The sequence below is a fragment of the Rhagoletis zephyria genome, unplaced genomic scaffold (assembly GCF_001687245.7).
Source record: "Rhagoletis zephyria isolate East Lansing unplaced genomic scaffold, Rhagoletis_zephyria_1.1 Rzeph_scaffold_01865, whole genome shotgun sequence".
Classification (NCBI taxonomy): Eukaryota; Metazoa; Arthropoda; class Insecta; order Diptera; family Tephritidae; genus Rhagoletis; species Rhagoletis zephyria.
In genome coordinates, this window is record NW_016158949.1 from 59020 (window position 1) to 75781 (window position 16762).

At 28.7% G+C, this 16762-nt stretch overlaps 1 protein-coding gene across 1 annotated transcript in view; it reads right to left on the reverse strand.

Annotated features, from left to right (window-relative positions):
• LOC108365426 (voltage-dependent T-type calcium channel subunit alpha-1G-like) overlaps positions 1–16762 on the reverse strand; it is a gene marked incomplete at its 5' end in the record, with an annotated part of 78288 nt that overhangs the window by 52672 nt on the left and 8854 nt on the right. Inside the window, 2 exons of the mRNA XM_017619441.1 lie at positions 1652–1806; positions 5829–5950. Coding sequence (XP_017474930.1) covers positions 1652–1806; positions 5829–5950 — 277 coding nt within the window. The remainder of the gene's footprint in view (positions 1–1651; positions 1807–5828; positions 5951–16762) is intronic.

Here is a 16762-nt window from a genome sequence, read left to right on the forward strand (position 1 = left end):
CATTGCATACTTTTAGGCAAATTTTTCCCTTTTATTTATTAGGCTATACTTAACTCTTTTGAAAAAATCAGGAATGTTCCTGTTTTAGAATTTAAATGTATATTTAATAGCATATTTACAGGCGTTGAATTTTTTCTATAAAATTTTGTTTCAGATTACTTGCGTAAATTTTCTAAAAAAATTTTTACTCCATTGCGGTATGCAATTATAGAATTGAATTTTTATTAATGCTGACCCTTTGGAGCCTAAGCGATAGCCCAATTCAGGTCACAAGAAAATTTTGCGAATTTTAAGACAATTTATTACTTATTAAATAAAAAAAATCGTTTTACTTAAAAAAATAGTTTTAAATATACAAATTTTTCAAAAATATTAATGTATGTATATTAGAATATGTTTATTTGGAACCATTTTTTTTCTTGTTTTGCAAAAGATTTTTTTTCCAAATTTTGTATTAAAGTTTTTTTCAGAAACTTTAATTTTTTCAAACATTTTAAGAAAATTCATTACTTATAAAATAATAAAATCGTTTTACTTAAAAAAATACTTTTAGATATAAAAATTTTTCAAAAATATTAATGTACGTATTTTAAAATATGGCTATTTCGAACCATTTTTTTCTTGTTTTGCAAGAGAATTTTTTATTTATATTTTTTTCCAAAAAATTAAATTTTTTCAAACGAAAATACGCTTAGCCTAAAATAAATAGATCATATTCCACAAATCAAGTCATATTCTTTACTTTTAGGCTCTTACATATGTAGTGCAAGAAAATATAGTGCGCTTGCATACTTTCAGGCTCTACAAATTGATTTAAACAATATTACTTCGAATTTTGCATTTAAGGAGTTTCAATACAACTAACTCTATGAATGATATTATTTTACTTTTTCTCTTGGATAAAAAATTCTTCGTATGAGTGTTTATATTTTTTTTGTTCAAAACTATTTAGTTTGCCAAAATATTTATTTCTCACATTTTACTTTCAAAAATATTTTTTCCCTTTTAGGGCCGTTTCACACTGTTGGCATATTGCAATGCTATTGGTATGCTGAAAAAATTTCATATTCAAACCCAAAATTAAAATACTTTTAAAAACTTTACTTTTTTCAGAAACATGTTTGTGAAATATATTCATATTTTTTGAAAAATGTTTATATCAAAATATTTTCAGCTCTAATTAGATCATATTCTGCAAATCAAAGCGAATTGTTTACCATTATGCTCTTAGTACTGAAAAGTTATTACATGATCTGTGTACAAAAACTGAAATTTAAATGCCAAATGTGAAATAGCTCTCCACTGTGAAAACGGCACTCGTTAAGTTTAGTTTTTTTCCTTGACTGCTGTCTTTTTTAAAGCTAATTTACTTATTTCTTTTTTTTTTAATTTTGACTGCATTCTTCTCAATTTTTTCTTCATTTACTCATTCGGTGGCCTAATTTTTTTTTATTTTATTTTTTAGTTTAATATTCCATATTTCGTCGACTTACCCTCATTTTTGGCTTGCTTCAAAATTTAAATTGTATTATTTTTTCTGCCCAATACTTTCTTTTTACTTTAAAACCATTCTGGTATTTATTATGCACTTTTTAAACTTTTCTGTGGTGATATAGTACCTTTGTGTTTTTTGCATTTCTAATTTACTTACCAAAAATATCGCCACCCATGCCATTCCAATATTATCGAACGATATTGTCCCTTGAAATGGATTATGAGCGCTCTCCCTACAATCCGTATAATATTGATTCCAATTGACGCAGGAGGCATTTGTCGGTAGATTATCGCTATATACGGATGCCGGTTCTGAAAATAGCAGACAGGTTTAATTTTACTAATGCATAGAATTTTTAAAACACATATTATAACAAAAACATATATTCCATAAATCATCAAAAAATTCAGCTCCAAGTAGACTTTTGTTCATTCAAACTTTCTAAACCGCAGTGTGTCTGTTTCTGAATAGATCGAGGTACAGCGCCAGGATTGGGGGAGTTATGTCCTGAAATTCTCTTTAAATTTAAATCTAGACTTCAATACTGTGGTTAAGAGCCGTTAAAATGGAGCATCGTATAATCGTGCTATAGGCGACCAACCAGTGCCTAAGTTTATTACCGATGTAGCCATGAATAAAGAACTACTAGGACACATTATCTCTTAAAGGAGGTCAAAGAGAAGGCCAAAGCAAATCCAATATTCTACAGTGACTTTTTTACCTTTACAAAATTGCTCAAAGATGAACTGAAACTAGTAGGCTTGCTGAATCAATTCAGTATTCAAAGTTACTTTCTGGTCCCCTTTTGAAACACTTATGCAATAATTTAGTGACCAACACATTAAAATATATACTTTTGAATTTCTTTTAATATATCTGATGTACTATTTAAAATTTAAACACATTTTAATTGCCTAATTCGCTACTTTTTTCGGATGCGATTATTTATACATAGCTGATCGCTCAACTGTGAAATTGAGGCGTAAAGTTATTTTTTGACAGAAGAACAAAATAAACAAAAGGCAACAATATACGGCATAGCTTTCGCGCTGTATGCTAATTGATTTGCCGCTTGGATGCATTTGCGAATAAAATTATGCCTAACTCAAGGGTACGGAAATATTTCAAACAGAATTTGGAAGAAGGAAAATTGTTTTTAATTGCCTTTATTGTTTCTTCAAAGTAAAGAAAGTAAATTTAAGACATTTCCTAAAAAGCAAAAAATAAAAAATAAAGTTAAAAAGTAAGAAAAAAAAATAAAAGGGGAAAACATAAGAAAAGTTCTTCTGCATTCTTATTACATGATTAGAATTTAAATGTCACCTGAAGGTTAGCAACAAAAAAAAAATTAAAAAATTCAAAATTTAATATTTGTTTGCATTTAATTTCGCGGTTATATGTAATCATTTCCACAAAAGTAAGACAAAAATAAACCTAAATTTTTTAGATTCATCCTTTTTTCATTTTTTAAATTTTATATACCTACATACATCATGAATTTAAAATAATTGTTCCTAAAATTCCGACCATGNTTTTAGATTCATCCTTTTTTCATTTTTTAAATTTTATATACCTACATACAAATTTAAAATAATTGTTCCTAAAATTCCGACCCAAATCTATATATATAGTTTTTTCGCAAATTTTTAAGAATATAGGAAGAAATATAATATATGTACATAAATGTTAAAATAAATAAAAATGTGTCCCATTTCGAAAACAGCTCGATTACTTCTGAGTGGAAGATCGACCCATTTCGGCAGCCAGTTCGAAAACGTCCTATATCAGAAGAATTTTGAACAACGCATTAATTTAGAATTTGATTAAAGAGCGCCCTATTCAGAATTTTATTGAAAAATACCCTATCTCAGAATTCGGTTCAAAAACGCCCTATCTTAAATGAAAATGTATGGAAAATGTGCTGAGATAGGGCGCTTATGAATCGGCAGCTGAGATAGGGCGTTTTTCAATAAACTTCTTTAATAAAATTCTAAAATAAGGCGTTCCTTGAAAATTTTTGTGAGATAGGGCGTTTTTGAACTTGCTGCCGAGAACTAAAAGCAGGTAAAATATTAAAGAAAGTTTAAATTACTTAATTAGAAAAAATGTATTGCTTTAAAATAAACTATATATATTTTTTTTTTTAATTTTGTAAATAATAAAAATCTAATATCGATAAACTTGTGAAATGGGTTTAGTCATAGCGTTTCCAAAGAAAAGGTGAAATAACAAGTTTCGAGCTTTTTTCCATCAAATGAAAGCCACCTTATCAAATAATAAAAAGAATTCATAGAAGTACTTTAAATTTTAAAAGCTTTCAAAATATTTCCATCGCTTTAAAAATTGTTTCCATTATTACAACAATTTTTCTTGTGTCTCTTGAACATTTTTTTTATATTTGAAAACATAAAAATAAATAAATAAACAAGAGCTGAATTTTTTCCATTTTTTTAACAAAAGTAATCGAGTAATTATAAAACTAGTTAAGAGTAAAAATTTTAGTTTTTGTTGATATTCAATTAGTAGATTTTAAACATTTTTTAAAAATGAAAAAAGCATTAAAGTGTTCAAATTTTTTCCAACTTGTGAACATGTTTTCATCAAAACAAAATATTTTTTAAATTATTTTTATTTGAAAATTTTGATTATTTTTATATTTTTTTAAGTTTTTAAAATTCTATTCGTCATTTAATTTTATTTGCAAATTTTTCAGTACATCCATATGTATTAAAATTTTTGTGATATTTCACATGTTTTTGGGCAAATTGCGAAACATTAATTGCATTAATTGGTTTTTTTTGTTTTTTATTAAAAAAAAAATATTTTCATCGTAAAAAAAAAAAAATTTTTCAAATAAGAAAGTTGTGAAATTGGTAATTCTTTAAAGTTTTCCAAACAAGACAGGCTGAAAAATGAATTCATGTCTTTTTAAAATATACAAAAAATTTCATGCATTTAATTTAGTTCAGTTTCCAAATTTTTGAAAATTCTGAGTATTTTCAAAGTGGACTGAGTATCAAAGTGGACTTATTTTAAACTCGCAACTTTTTCATAGTTGGTTCTAGTATAATTTTTTTTTTCATTTTGTTAAAAAAAATTTAATATAGAAAAAAGAGTTACATATACTTCTTTGCAAATCCTGAAATTTTTTTCATAAACGAGGCACTTTTCAATTTCACAAATCTTTAAAATGTCTTTAAAATTAAAAAAATACGTATAGAAGATTTAACGAATTTTAATTTTTATTTAATTTTAAACTAAACGAGCCGTTTTGAGGCTCCTCTTCAAAAAATTTGGAAAATTTAAAATTTTAACATGCATTTTTTATAATTAAATTAATATTTCGTTAATTATAAAATTATTAAAGTTTAGTGCCAAAATTCGTTAAAAAATTAAACTAACATTTTTTTATCTTGCTTTTCTAGTGAGATACATCATTAAGTTCATTTTAATAAATTCTTAGCAAACATTTGAAACTAAATTTTTAAGTTAAATTTAAACAAAATTTAATTTAATTGTTTACGGTTGTTTATTCCTTGTGTAAATTTGAATTTTTCGGAATTTTCTCATTGTTGGAATTGCAAAAATTTTTTAATTAAAGCAGAACACACCTGCCTGCCTTGCGCCGCGGCTCACGCGTATAATTTCGAAATCATGATTAAAATTTGCGCTCGCATAATATGCGCAGCAACAACAAAAAGTTAAAAATTAATCGATAAAATTTGCCGCACACACATACCTTTTTGTACGTACGTATGTGTTTATGTAACTTGATATGCATGCATTTAGGTATGCATATTTGTAGGGCCGATCGACAGCATCAACCGTCCAACCTCATTAACATAAGCAACAATTACAACTACAACAAAAAATATGCTACCAACCCAAATTGGCAGCATGGAAAATCATTCAAGTAGCAATTAAAGTTTGCTGCATTGTCCGCTTTTGCGCTCCCTCACTTGCCTGATGGGCTCCTGCATATCACCGCACCTGCATTTTACTCCCGGGAAAAACTAAAATACCGTTGATTTTTAATGAGCTACAACAAAGACGTGCTTTGCTATAGCTACGGTCAGTCAGTTAGTTGCCTAGCCAAGTGCCATTCGGTGTTGCTCTTTGCCCCACTAACCCTCTCCCACTCTTTACACAGCGCGACCTTCTTCCGTTGCGAGTGAAAATTGAATTACCTCATTCATTCAGGCCGACTGCTAACAACTAAATGCTTCAGAATTTAATTAATTTCTTTTTTTTTATGCTAACAACTTAGCAGCAATTATAACAATAAATATGTTGAATTTTGTGTTGTTGATATTGTTGTTGTTTGCTTACTTACCCGTACAAATCATATCGCCAACGCGGTAAGGCGGCAAATCCGCGCACAAATGCATGCCAGAGTCACCAGGCTTCGAGCAAATGTAGTCCTGCTCCTTGGAGAATTCGTAGTAGTTGGAGACACTAGAGTTTTTTGTTGTTGTTGTTGATGGTTGTTTTTTGGTTTGGTTTATGAATGGTTCCATTTTTGACGGAATTGTAGAGTGGTTGTAGAGTATTTGAAGAATTTAAAAAATTTTAAAATTGTTTTTTTATGGTTTGTTTCGAATTGGTTTTTGTTGGTGTTGGTTAGTAGGAAAAATTTTGTATTTGTTTTAGTATCAATGTAATATTTGCAAAAAAAAAATGAATTTGCAGTTTGCATTAATTATTATATTTTTTTTTAATATATGCAGTGTGTGGTATTGAGAGCAGAATGAGAGAAGAGAAAAATACATACAAAAATAGAGACATTTAGTAAATCACAATATATATAAACAAGTTTATATTCAAGACATTTCATAACATTTATTCAGACACTTAGAGATTGAAATGAATGAGTGAAAATCGAGCAGTTGAGCTTTGAGCGAGCGAAATTAAGATTTGATAGGTGAAATGATTAAGCATTAAGTTAATTGAAGAGAAGATGGTAGAAACAATGATAAAGAAGTGGCCGGGTTTATAAAAAATGTAGGAAACTTTTTTCCAAACACTAGACACTTTTTCATAACTTTTTTAATAAAGTTTTTTGGCAAATTTTATATCTTTTTTACTAAACTAAAACAGTTTTTCTAGTTGCGAAATTTTGTTTGCAATTACAGCTTTTACAAATTTGGAAATTTTTTTTCTTGGCCTAATAACATTTTGTTTTTAAGAGTTTTATCTTTTCTGTTAATGAAATCGGAAAACGAAAATAATTTATATCCATAAAAATTTGCTTTTCATTGAACTCATTTTTGAAATCTTGAAAACAATTCAAAGTTTTAATGCGATTTTACTTAAATTTTTTCCGAACTTAGGTAATTTCTGATACACTTTTATTTCTTCAAGAAACTAGAAATTTTTTTCAGACTTAAAAATTGAGAGTTTTGGGAAATCAATTTTATGTCAAAAAATGTCACATCATTTCTACGAAATTTTTGTCCGAATTAAGAAAAATTATTAGTTTAATTACAATTTCATATTTCTAAAAATCCAATCCTATATTAAAAGTCCCTAATCGTGCTTAGTGTGAGAAATAAATTTTGACTATTTGACGATACTTTCCAAATTGAGTGAGTTAAATGAGTGAAAGCATAATAGTTCCTCATTTATTTAAAACGAAATTAAAGAAACTATTCAAAGATGAATGAGTTACTGCAGAAAAGTGGCTGAGAAAAGGAAAATTAGAGAAAAAAGTAGATTTTAATACTTTACGGTATTGAGTGAGTGTTTTAGTGAGATTAGTTGGAGTATATCTCATGAATGGAACATGTTAAAATCAGTGTGAGTAGTAAGAGTTTGTGGAGCTACAAAATTTCACACCGAGAACGTTACCAAAGAAGTTGTAAAAATTAAAGCAACCAAATGAGTATTTGATAGCGTAAAGAGAAAATATGCCTAGCAAATAATTAATAGAACATTTTTAATGCAATGAGAAATTAGACTAAATAAGATAAAATAGTCATTGAGGATAAATTAGTCAATATAAAAAATCTCAGTCCAAAAGGATAAGAAAAAAACAACTCAAAGTCATTTGCAAGTGTGTATGTGTAAATAGTGACTTTGAGTAAGTGTAGATTGAGTGCATGAAATTCTTATCTCTCATAAGAGCGAGAAAAATGTTACGAATTAAAAATGAGTGTTCGTGAGTTAAAATAGTAAGTTTGGATATGTTGAAATTGAGTGGAAAAATGTTAACTTCAAAAAGAGAAAAAATTTATAAGTTACAAGTGAGTTAAAAAAATTGTGAAAAAATCCCTGAAGCTTTGAGAGAGAAAAGAAGTTAATAAAACTGATATTCGTACATTTTTTTATAAAGTTTAGATTAATACTGAAAACGAATGAGCTAGAATAAGCAATGAAATTGGGTAAACGGAATGAGATTTTTTTTATAACAGTTAGAGTAGTTAAGATGGTAGGTAGGATTGCGGGTGAGATTGCGAGAGATTGAGAAAAAGTTATCACAAAAAAAGTGAAAATAAATGTGTTTAGCTCTAAAAAATTAACTCAAATTTAAATTTTTCTAAATTAGAAAATATTTTTACTAATCTCTCACTCTAAGCCTAGCAAGTTGAATGAGTTTTTATCTCTATCGAAGCGGGAATTTTCTCAAATGAATCTGAGTGTATTTTTACGAGTTTCTAGTAGGGTAAAAATTGAGTGAAACCATTGAGTGTGTGTTCGTACTTATTCAGAAACGAGTGTAAACGTGAGCATAAAAAGATTTCTCAAATGTAACTGTATTAATTGAGTAAAGTAAAACGACTCGTATTTTGAGTGATTGTGGGTGCGTTTGTGGCCTGCAATGTAAACAATGCCATAAAAATGAGTGTGTCGAGGGTTAGTGCTGCGTGTATTATGTCATTGAGTATTTTTCTAGTAAGTGTCAGAGTCACTTTATTTTTTTTTTCTCAATAAAAAAGCGAACGCACTCAATAAAAGCACTCAGTTAAAATTTAGTACTTATTAAGCGAATAAAGGGTTAGTAAGCGTGTGTGAGTGTAGAAAATTATCAACACTGAAAGAGGTGGGTTTTGTTGAGAGAATTTATGAGTGAGAGAATGAGTAAGTGAGTGAACGAGTGAGCGACTGAGCAAATGAGTGAGTGAGTGGGCATCCGAAAGTGATATTTTTTTTTTGATAGAACTGTAAATAAGTAGAAATAAAAAAATGGGACAAATGTGATATTTTTTCCAATAATTTTTTTTTTATAAAAAATTAAAAAAAAAAAAATTTAATAACTTTTTTAAATATTATTATTTTTTAATAACTAAACTAATAAAAAGAAAAGCTAATATTTGAATAACACAGAGTCAAAATAATTAACAGAAAATGTGTAAAACTATGAAAACGGTAACTTTTTGCCATGAGTGTTATAGCGGATTATGTATGAGCATTTTGAAGAGTGTAAGAAAGTGAAAATCGAGTCTTTTTTATGAGTGTCTGAGTAAGTGTTTGAGTTATTGAGCATTGGCAACAATTTTTAGATTATAAGGAGTATTTAAGAGTAATTTTTTACAATCTACTGTATCAGTGTAAAGGCGAAAGACTAAAAAAGGAGTGAAAGGAAGGCGATTTTAAAAGAGTGAAGAGTTTCTAAAATATAGTAAGTAATTAGTATGAACAAAAGTAATTAGTGGAAAATGCCTATAGATTATGTAATTAATCAACTCAAAATACAATGTCGCAGAGCATATGAAACAAAAATATTGGGAGAGTAATGCACTGACCCGAAGCGAAATTAGGCAGCAAATAAATAAGAAGGAAAGCATAGCTTTTGTGAGGAAGTCACTTCAAACAAAAAAGAAAAAGGTTAAAAAGTTCTGAAAAATTTGCCGTTAGCTGTAATTTCCAAAAACTCAAATTCGTAAAAATAACGGAAGTGAGTTTTAATATTTTTCCATATGTACAGAGCGAAAAGACATTGAGCAATTATACATTGAAAAGAGAGAGGCATCAAAATTTTCTGAAATTTTTTACACCAAAAAGCTAGTGAACAGAGTAGTAAGATAGCTGATGCCAAAGATTGAGCATGAAGCAGGCAGAGGGAAGTGAATGCAAGCATAGACAAATAAATGGCTGCTGAGAAGGTCTCATAGTTTTGAGAGAGTGAGAGAGAGGGAGAGAGAGAGAGAGCTACTTTTTATTGAACTTGTGGAAAGTCGACTCAAGCCACTTATATTCAATAAAAGTAAGATTAAAAACAAAGGGAAATGGGATTGGTTTTGCGTAAGAAATTTTTTCCATTTTTTAACTAAAATTTGTTTAGCAAAAAAATTAAAAGTTTGCATAAATCTAATTTGTGAAGTTATTAGAAAAAAAACGCGTGGCTGTAAAGTAGATAGAAGGAGAGAGAGAGAGAGCGAAAGGGAGTTCAAGTGTGTAGTAAGATTATCACAGAGGAAGATTATCACAGAGGAGAGCATAATTTACTATTTCTTTGAATATTTGGCACACAAATTTCTCTCAGCTTATGTACAAGAAGATGGGGGAAAATACCTCACTCAATTAAAGCGCTCATTCTTTTCTGATTTCCGCCATTTGAAATTAAAAAAAAAAAACAACTATGGTAACTTTATGACAGGTTTCCTTTGATGCTCCTAGGCTTCCTTCCCATGACAGTCTTTAAATATTGCATAAAAATGAACTATTTATGCCGATGATGAATCAAAATTATATGATTTTGAGCGTTGCTTATGAGCTAAGTAATTCGATTCATGGTGGTCTTAATATGTATATGAAATCACTTTTTTACTAAGACTATACTCAAACGTAGAGAATAGCAAACCAGGCTGTTAAAAAACCTCTACCAAACTGTATTATTGTTGCGGTTGTATATTTGAGGAGTATATATTATTTATAACTAGATATTCGAACCAATAAATATGTAGCTTTATTTAGTAGTTATTTTATAAAGTATTACCTTTAGAGGGTATTTAATTTATGAAAATATTAAGTGCCAACTGGCTGACTAGGTTTTTTTTATTATTAAATTATTAAAGGGATATTTAGTATTCGCAACCTACTTATTTTTTCTAGTTGNTACCAAACTGTATTATTGTTGCGGTTGTATATTTGAGGAGTATATATTATTTATAACTAGATATTCGAACCAATAAATATGTAGCTTTATTTAGTAGTTATTTTATAAAGTATTACCTTTAGAGGGTATTTAATTTATGAAAATATTAAGTGCCAACTGGCTGACTACGTTTTTTTATTATTAAATTATTAAAGGGATATTTAGTATTCGCAACCTATTTATTTTTTCTAGTTAAAGTTATAACTTGTGCTTAGTTGATAGCTGTGTTTAAATATATATTATTTATGTAGGTCAAAATATTTTTGGGCATAATTTTAATTTTGTGCAACAACACACTACTGTATATTCATATTCAAGGTAGCTTTAAATACCTTCCCAAGAGAAAATGATGATTTTTCCTGCAAAAAGAACAATCGCTTTCATGTGAGTGCTTTTGGAATTTGGCAAAATTAATTTAGAATGAACGCTACTAGGTAATAAAATTTTGTGGTTGGAAAGTACAAGCAGAAACTTTGGTTTCATATAAGGGCATATCAGATTATATCAGATTAGGGTCAGGTCAGTTGAGGTCTATGTCTATTTGTGTGGAGTTGTGTGGGGTCNTTCAAGGTAGCTTTAAATACCTTCCCAAGAGAAAATGATGATTTTTCCTGCAAAAAGAACAATCGCTTTCATGTGAGTGCTTTTGGAATTTGGTAAAATTAATTTAGAATGAACGCTACGAGGTTAATCATATTCTGTGGGTGGAAGGTACAAGCATATATAAGGGCATATCAGATTATATCAGATTAGGGTGAGGTCAGTTGAGGTCGATGTCTATTTGTGTGGAGTTGTGTGGGGTTGGGTGTTAAATTTGTGCCAAATATAATTGTGTCTACGGTTTTAGGGTACTCCTACTAGATCTGTGTACAATTTTGAATATTAACAATTATTTGTTTGGGTACTACTAATTAATGTGATTATATATTTTTGACTTTACTTAGATATATGTAATTTCATTACCTTATACCGTATACTTTTATTGTGTCTTAAAATCCTTAGGCTTATAATATCTTCCAAAAAGAATTGTGTATATTAAATAAATATGTATATGCGGGATTATATTTTTTATATAAATAACTATTGTAAACTGAGGTNATTAATGTGATTATATATTTTTGACTTTACTTAGATATATGTAATTTCATTACCTTATACCGTATACTTTTATTGTGTCTTAAAATCCTTAGGCTTATAATATCTTCCAAAAAAAATTGTGTATATTAAATAAATATGTATATGCGGGATTATATTTTTTATATAAATAACTATTGTAAACTGAGGGTAAAATTTCAGAACAATTGTATGACCTATAGGGAAAAAAATATTTGCGCCAAAGCGTGGAAGCGTCATATTTAAAGAAAATGTAAGGAAATTTAAATTTTTTTTCGAAAATCGAGAAACTTCTTTGTAGAATAGGAGACGATATCGTGGAAACAGAATAAGGTGGAAAAAAATGTCGTTCTTGTAATTCTATAGATATTCTAATACTAAGTATACGTTTCTGAACTTGCGGAAATTGTTTGTTGCCGAGGAAGGACCGAGAAAGGGAGTAAAAAAGTCAGAGAAGGGATTGTGAAGGTCAATAAAAGCAATGTGAAAAATAAGGCAGAAGAAGTGTTCTGTAATAATTATTGTACCAAATATGTTATAAAAAAGCGATAAAAGCAAGAATGTAATAGAGAGGAAACGGAACGGATTAAGAGAAGACGTTTGAATATAAAGGATAGAAGAATATAAAATTAAAGGAAAGGCAATATGAAAAAGAAAAGCGGTATCCATAACTGGAAAACAAAAGACTATTGTAAGAGTGTAAACCGAAAAATTAACACCGAAAATCCTTAGGGAAAAAAAGAGAAGCAATTAATTAATATATTAAGATGAGAAATATTATAGAAAATCTTAGCGAAAAAAGAAAAGCCAGATACAGTTCTTTATTTTCGAATTTAAAATATGATAGAAACTGAAACCTGAAGCTACATATTGGAAGTAAGTGCAAAAAAATAGATTCAAAATGAAAATGTTTTTTTTAGATGCTTTTAAAATCTTTATTAGTTTTGATAAAAGAAACTTCCTATAGGAACTGGGGAGCTAGTTAAATTATGCTTATGGGCAGGTTTGTGGACACCCTATACGATCAGATCCAAAGTCAAATAATTCTGGTGAATAAAAGGGTGGTTAACACCGGGCAGGGAGTGGGTGGGAACGTGACTAACCACCAATGCACTAACTATGGTCTGGCAACTACTATTTGCTGGCCAGAAGTAACCAAATTTATTTGACACTTATAGCTTGAGGGTTTTTGTAGTCGCTGATTTCGAAAATGATGTTCGATTTTTTAAATTCAAATTGTCGGATCTAATATGGCGACCAAATTTTATAGTTTTTTCCTTTCCACCAAAAACTTTTATATAAGAGGGATTTTCGAGGTTGCTGATTTCCAATCCGATGTCAGATTTTTAGAATTCAAAGTGGCGGTTCCAATATAGAGACCAAATTTTATATTTTTTTTCTTCTTCTGATTTCGAATCTGATGTCGGATTTTTGAAATTCAAAATGGCCGATCCAATTTTAATAATTTTCATGTTTTCACCAACAAATTTTATATAAGAGGGCATTCGAGGTGACGATGACAGATTTTTTAAATTCAAAATATGGGTCCAACAAGGGGTTATCAGATTCGGAGCAAAAAAAAATTAAGTTCAAATTAGTAGACCACATTTTTGCTATGTATTTTTCCCGAATCATAGGCGTACTCTATACCCACCAAAGTACTTGCGCGAATGATTCGAGTACAAAAAGTACTCAGTATTTGAAGAAAGTATCGAGTATTTACTCGTAGTTACTCGTATTGGAACAACACTAGTTGTAGAAATGGTTAACTTTGAAGGCAAAAACTTAAAGCAACACATATCAGCTATGCAAATTTAAAAAAAAATCGAAACTAAATTTCGATCGTGCATAAATTTCTCCTAAAATAAGACGAAGAAGTGCATAATGAAATCGTAATAATAATTCTATTTTGAAAATCCCATTGCAGATTAGCATTGCTAGTCAGTTTAACTGGTGACTAGTGCCAAACTTAATAATTTCTTAGCCGAGTTTATTAAAGGAGTAAATTAAAAAAAAAGTGGCGTTTGAAGCTTCTTGGTGTGTGGAAAGTGTACTAGCTAACTAAATATTTTCTGAAATATAAGTAGATATGTAGGTGTGTTATAAAGGGTAACTTAAAGAAAATTCTATTAAGTTTTTTCACTAAAAACACATACACACATATTTAGTAATATATTTTTTATATAAAATGTAAAGCTCTAATAAAATATTAAAGGTTTACATTTTACAATAGAAAAACTAACATCGAATATAAATTTTCATTTACCAGTATGCTAGAAATATTAGTAGTTAACACGCTACAGCGCATCTAAGTGATAACAGATATCAGTAGTGAGAGAAATAGTTATATTTAGGGAGTTCACAAAGTGTTGTATACTGTCGTATATGTAGTTGTATGTCGTAAAGTTTTACAATTACTTATTTTAGTAGTGTTATGAAAATACAATCTTCAAGAATACAACAGTATACAACACCTTCTGAACCCCCTATTTTGTATGCGCTATTGAGTATTTGATAGGATTTTAGTATGTAGTGAGTACCTTACATACAATATTATGTAAGTATGTAGTATTTTTGAAATTTATTGTAAACGTGTACTAAGTATTAAACATATAAAACGCTAATAGTAGTAAGTTATAGTAGTGCCCATATAGTAGCAGCTAGATTGTAGTAGGAATATGGTAATAGTAGTATTAGTAGTAGTAATAGTAATAGTAGTGATAGGAGTAGGAGTATTAGTGTAAATAATAAGTAGTAGTGGTACCAGTATAAATAGTAGTAGTAGTAGTAGTAGTAATAGCAAAAATTTACTATTTAGAGAAAACACGCTGATTCTAATAGGCATTTGCAATATACTATTTAGATTGTATTTCATACTAACTTTTGTTATTTAGTAAATTTGTTTTCGTTTTTTTTTCATGTTGTTTAATAACTTTTATGTTTTTTGGTTGTTTAACATAAATACAAGTAAAGAAAGAAATGGATTTTATCTTACGAGTTAACACGGACTCGAACTCTGTACTCTTTAGGTAGGTCCCTGTAAACAAAAAAACCCGTATGATTTTTGAATTTTTCTTTGTATTTCAATAGATATGCTTTGATTTACTACTTTTTTTTTGTAAGTAGTAGTTATGTTATTGTAATTGTAGTGGTATTATTTAGTGGTAGTTTTTGGGTTTTAGGGTATAGAGTTTGAAAGGATTAGAGCTTGATGTTGGTTTTATTTTGAGATTGACCTGCTAAGTATATATGGAATGAATGGATTGTGGAGCATAATTTTGAGCGAAACTAATTATGGGGAGTGAAAAAGAGAGGTGAGAGTAAAAGAGAGAGAGAGAGAGACTTATGAGCGTCGGCCGGCAAGAAGCAACAGCTTTGCTTTCAGAATTTAGCAGAGAGCGTGGGGCAATGAATGAGTGAGAGAAAGAGAGGGCAGTAATGGGAGAGAGAGAGTTCGCATTAATCGTAAACTGCACACTTTAGAGGAGTATCAAGACACAGTAGTAGGGTAAGTGAACAGGGTACTAAAAGAGAGAAAAAAAGAAAGTTATATACAAAATTAGAGCAAAAATTTGTATAGTTTCTGGTGAAATCAAGCGGGCATGGCGAATGAAAACTGATAGATAGCTTACATCAAGGGCGGGGGTAAAAGAGAACGAAAGCAAGCTGCGCAAGTCAATTCGTTGGAAGTGTTAGATTTCAAACAATGCTGGGTATGGAATAATATCAAAAGATGTCATAAAATAATAAAGAAATTTCAGGGATTTCGGGTAAACCATGACAAGTTTTTCGGGTTTATCTATACATTGGGGAAAATTTCTATGCAAATACGTATTTACAGGGCTGCTTATTATTTATTTGTGGGGCTGCAGAATATTTAATTTGGTTTCAGACAAACTAAAGTAAAAAAAAGTAAAATCTTAAAATAATTTTTGTCAGATTTTGAAACACAGTTCTCCAAAATATTTACGTTAAAAAAAATGTATACATATATTTTTTGCAAAAAAAGTATAAATATTTCATACGAAAACTATTCCTATTTGAAAACCCTTAAATTTTTAAAAAATTTTCCTAAATAATTAAAGTTTAGAATAAAAAAATATTTTTTTAGCAAATGACTAAAAGTTTTTGTAAACTAATTATACTTCCTTAATTTCTAAACTCAAATGCACTGATACAAATTTATTTTAAAAGCTTAATAGCCAGTTTCACGACACCAATTTAAGTGACATTTTTTTTATTTGAATTTAATATGGAAAGTGACAGAAAAAATCGTTATTCACTTAAATTGCTTGTATGAAACCGGCATTAAGTCTTTTTATTAATTAGTATTAAAAGCTATTTGCTGCTACTTTTCTTCATTAACCAGTTTACTAAAAATGTATGAAAACGTCAATTTATAAAGCTCTTTAAACCTACTTTGTTTTTTATAAATAAGGCCATTAGTCTTAAGTTTTAAATAATTTTTCAGCAGTGCTATTTTGAATATCCAAATTTTCCAAAAAATTAAAACGTATAAAATGCTTTACAAAATTGTTTTAAATTGTAATTTTTAGTAAATTTTTAATAAAATGGTCTAAAATATTAAATGATGAAAATTGTATTTCTAAAAATATAAAAAAAAATCAAAAAAATGTTCTACAACTTCGCTCTTTAATTGCAAGCAAACCTGTATAATTATTTTCATAAAGTTTTTCATATTTACTGTGGTAGCATGAATATTTAGTTTCTAAATGAAAATTCAAAAAATGTACAAGTGTATTTACAATTGCTCATTGCGTTGGCATAAAATTATTTTCAAGTTTGCAAAAGACGGAAGTTAATAGCAGGTTTATTATGAAAACAAGTGTAAAGAAAAAATAAAATATTACAAAAAAAGAAATTGTGAGCAAAAAGTTTTTTCCTTCCAAATAAGCTACAAAGGAAAAGGAACATAAAAATATCTCAACAAAAAAAAAAAAAAAAAAATATATGTGAAAGATTTTTATAATCCAAACAAACTACAAAAATAAAATTCATTAAATTTAAGGAATTTTAAGAACTTAAAATATAATTAAAAA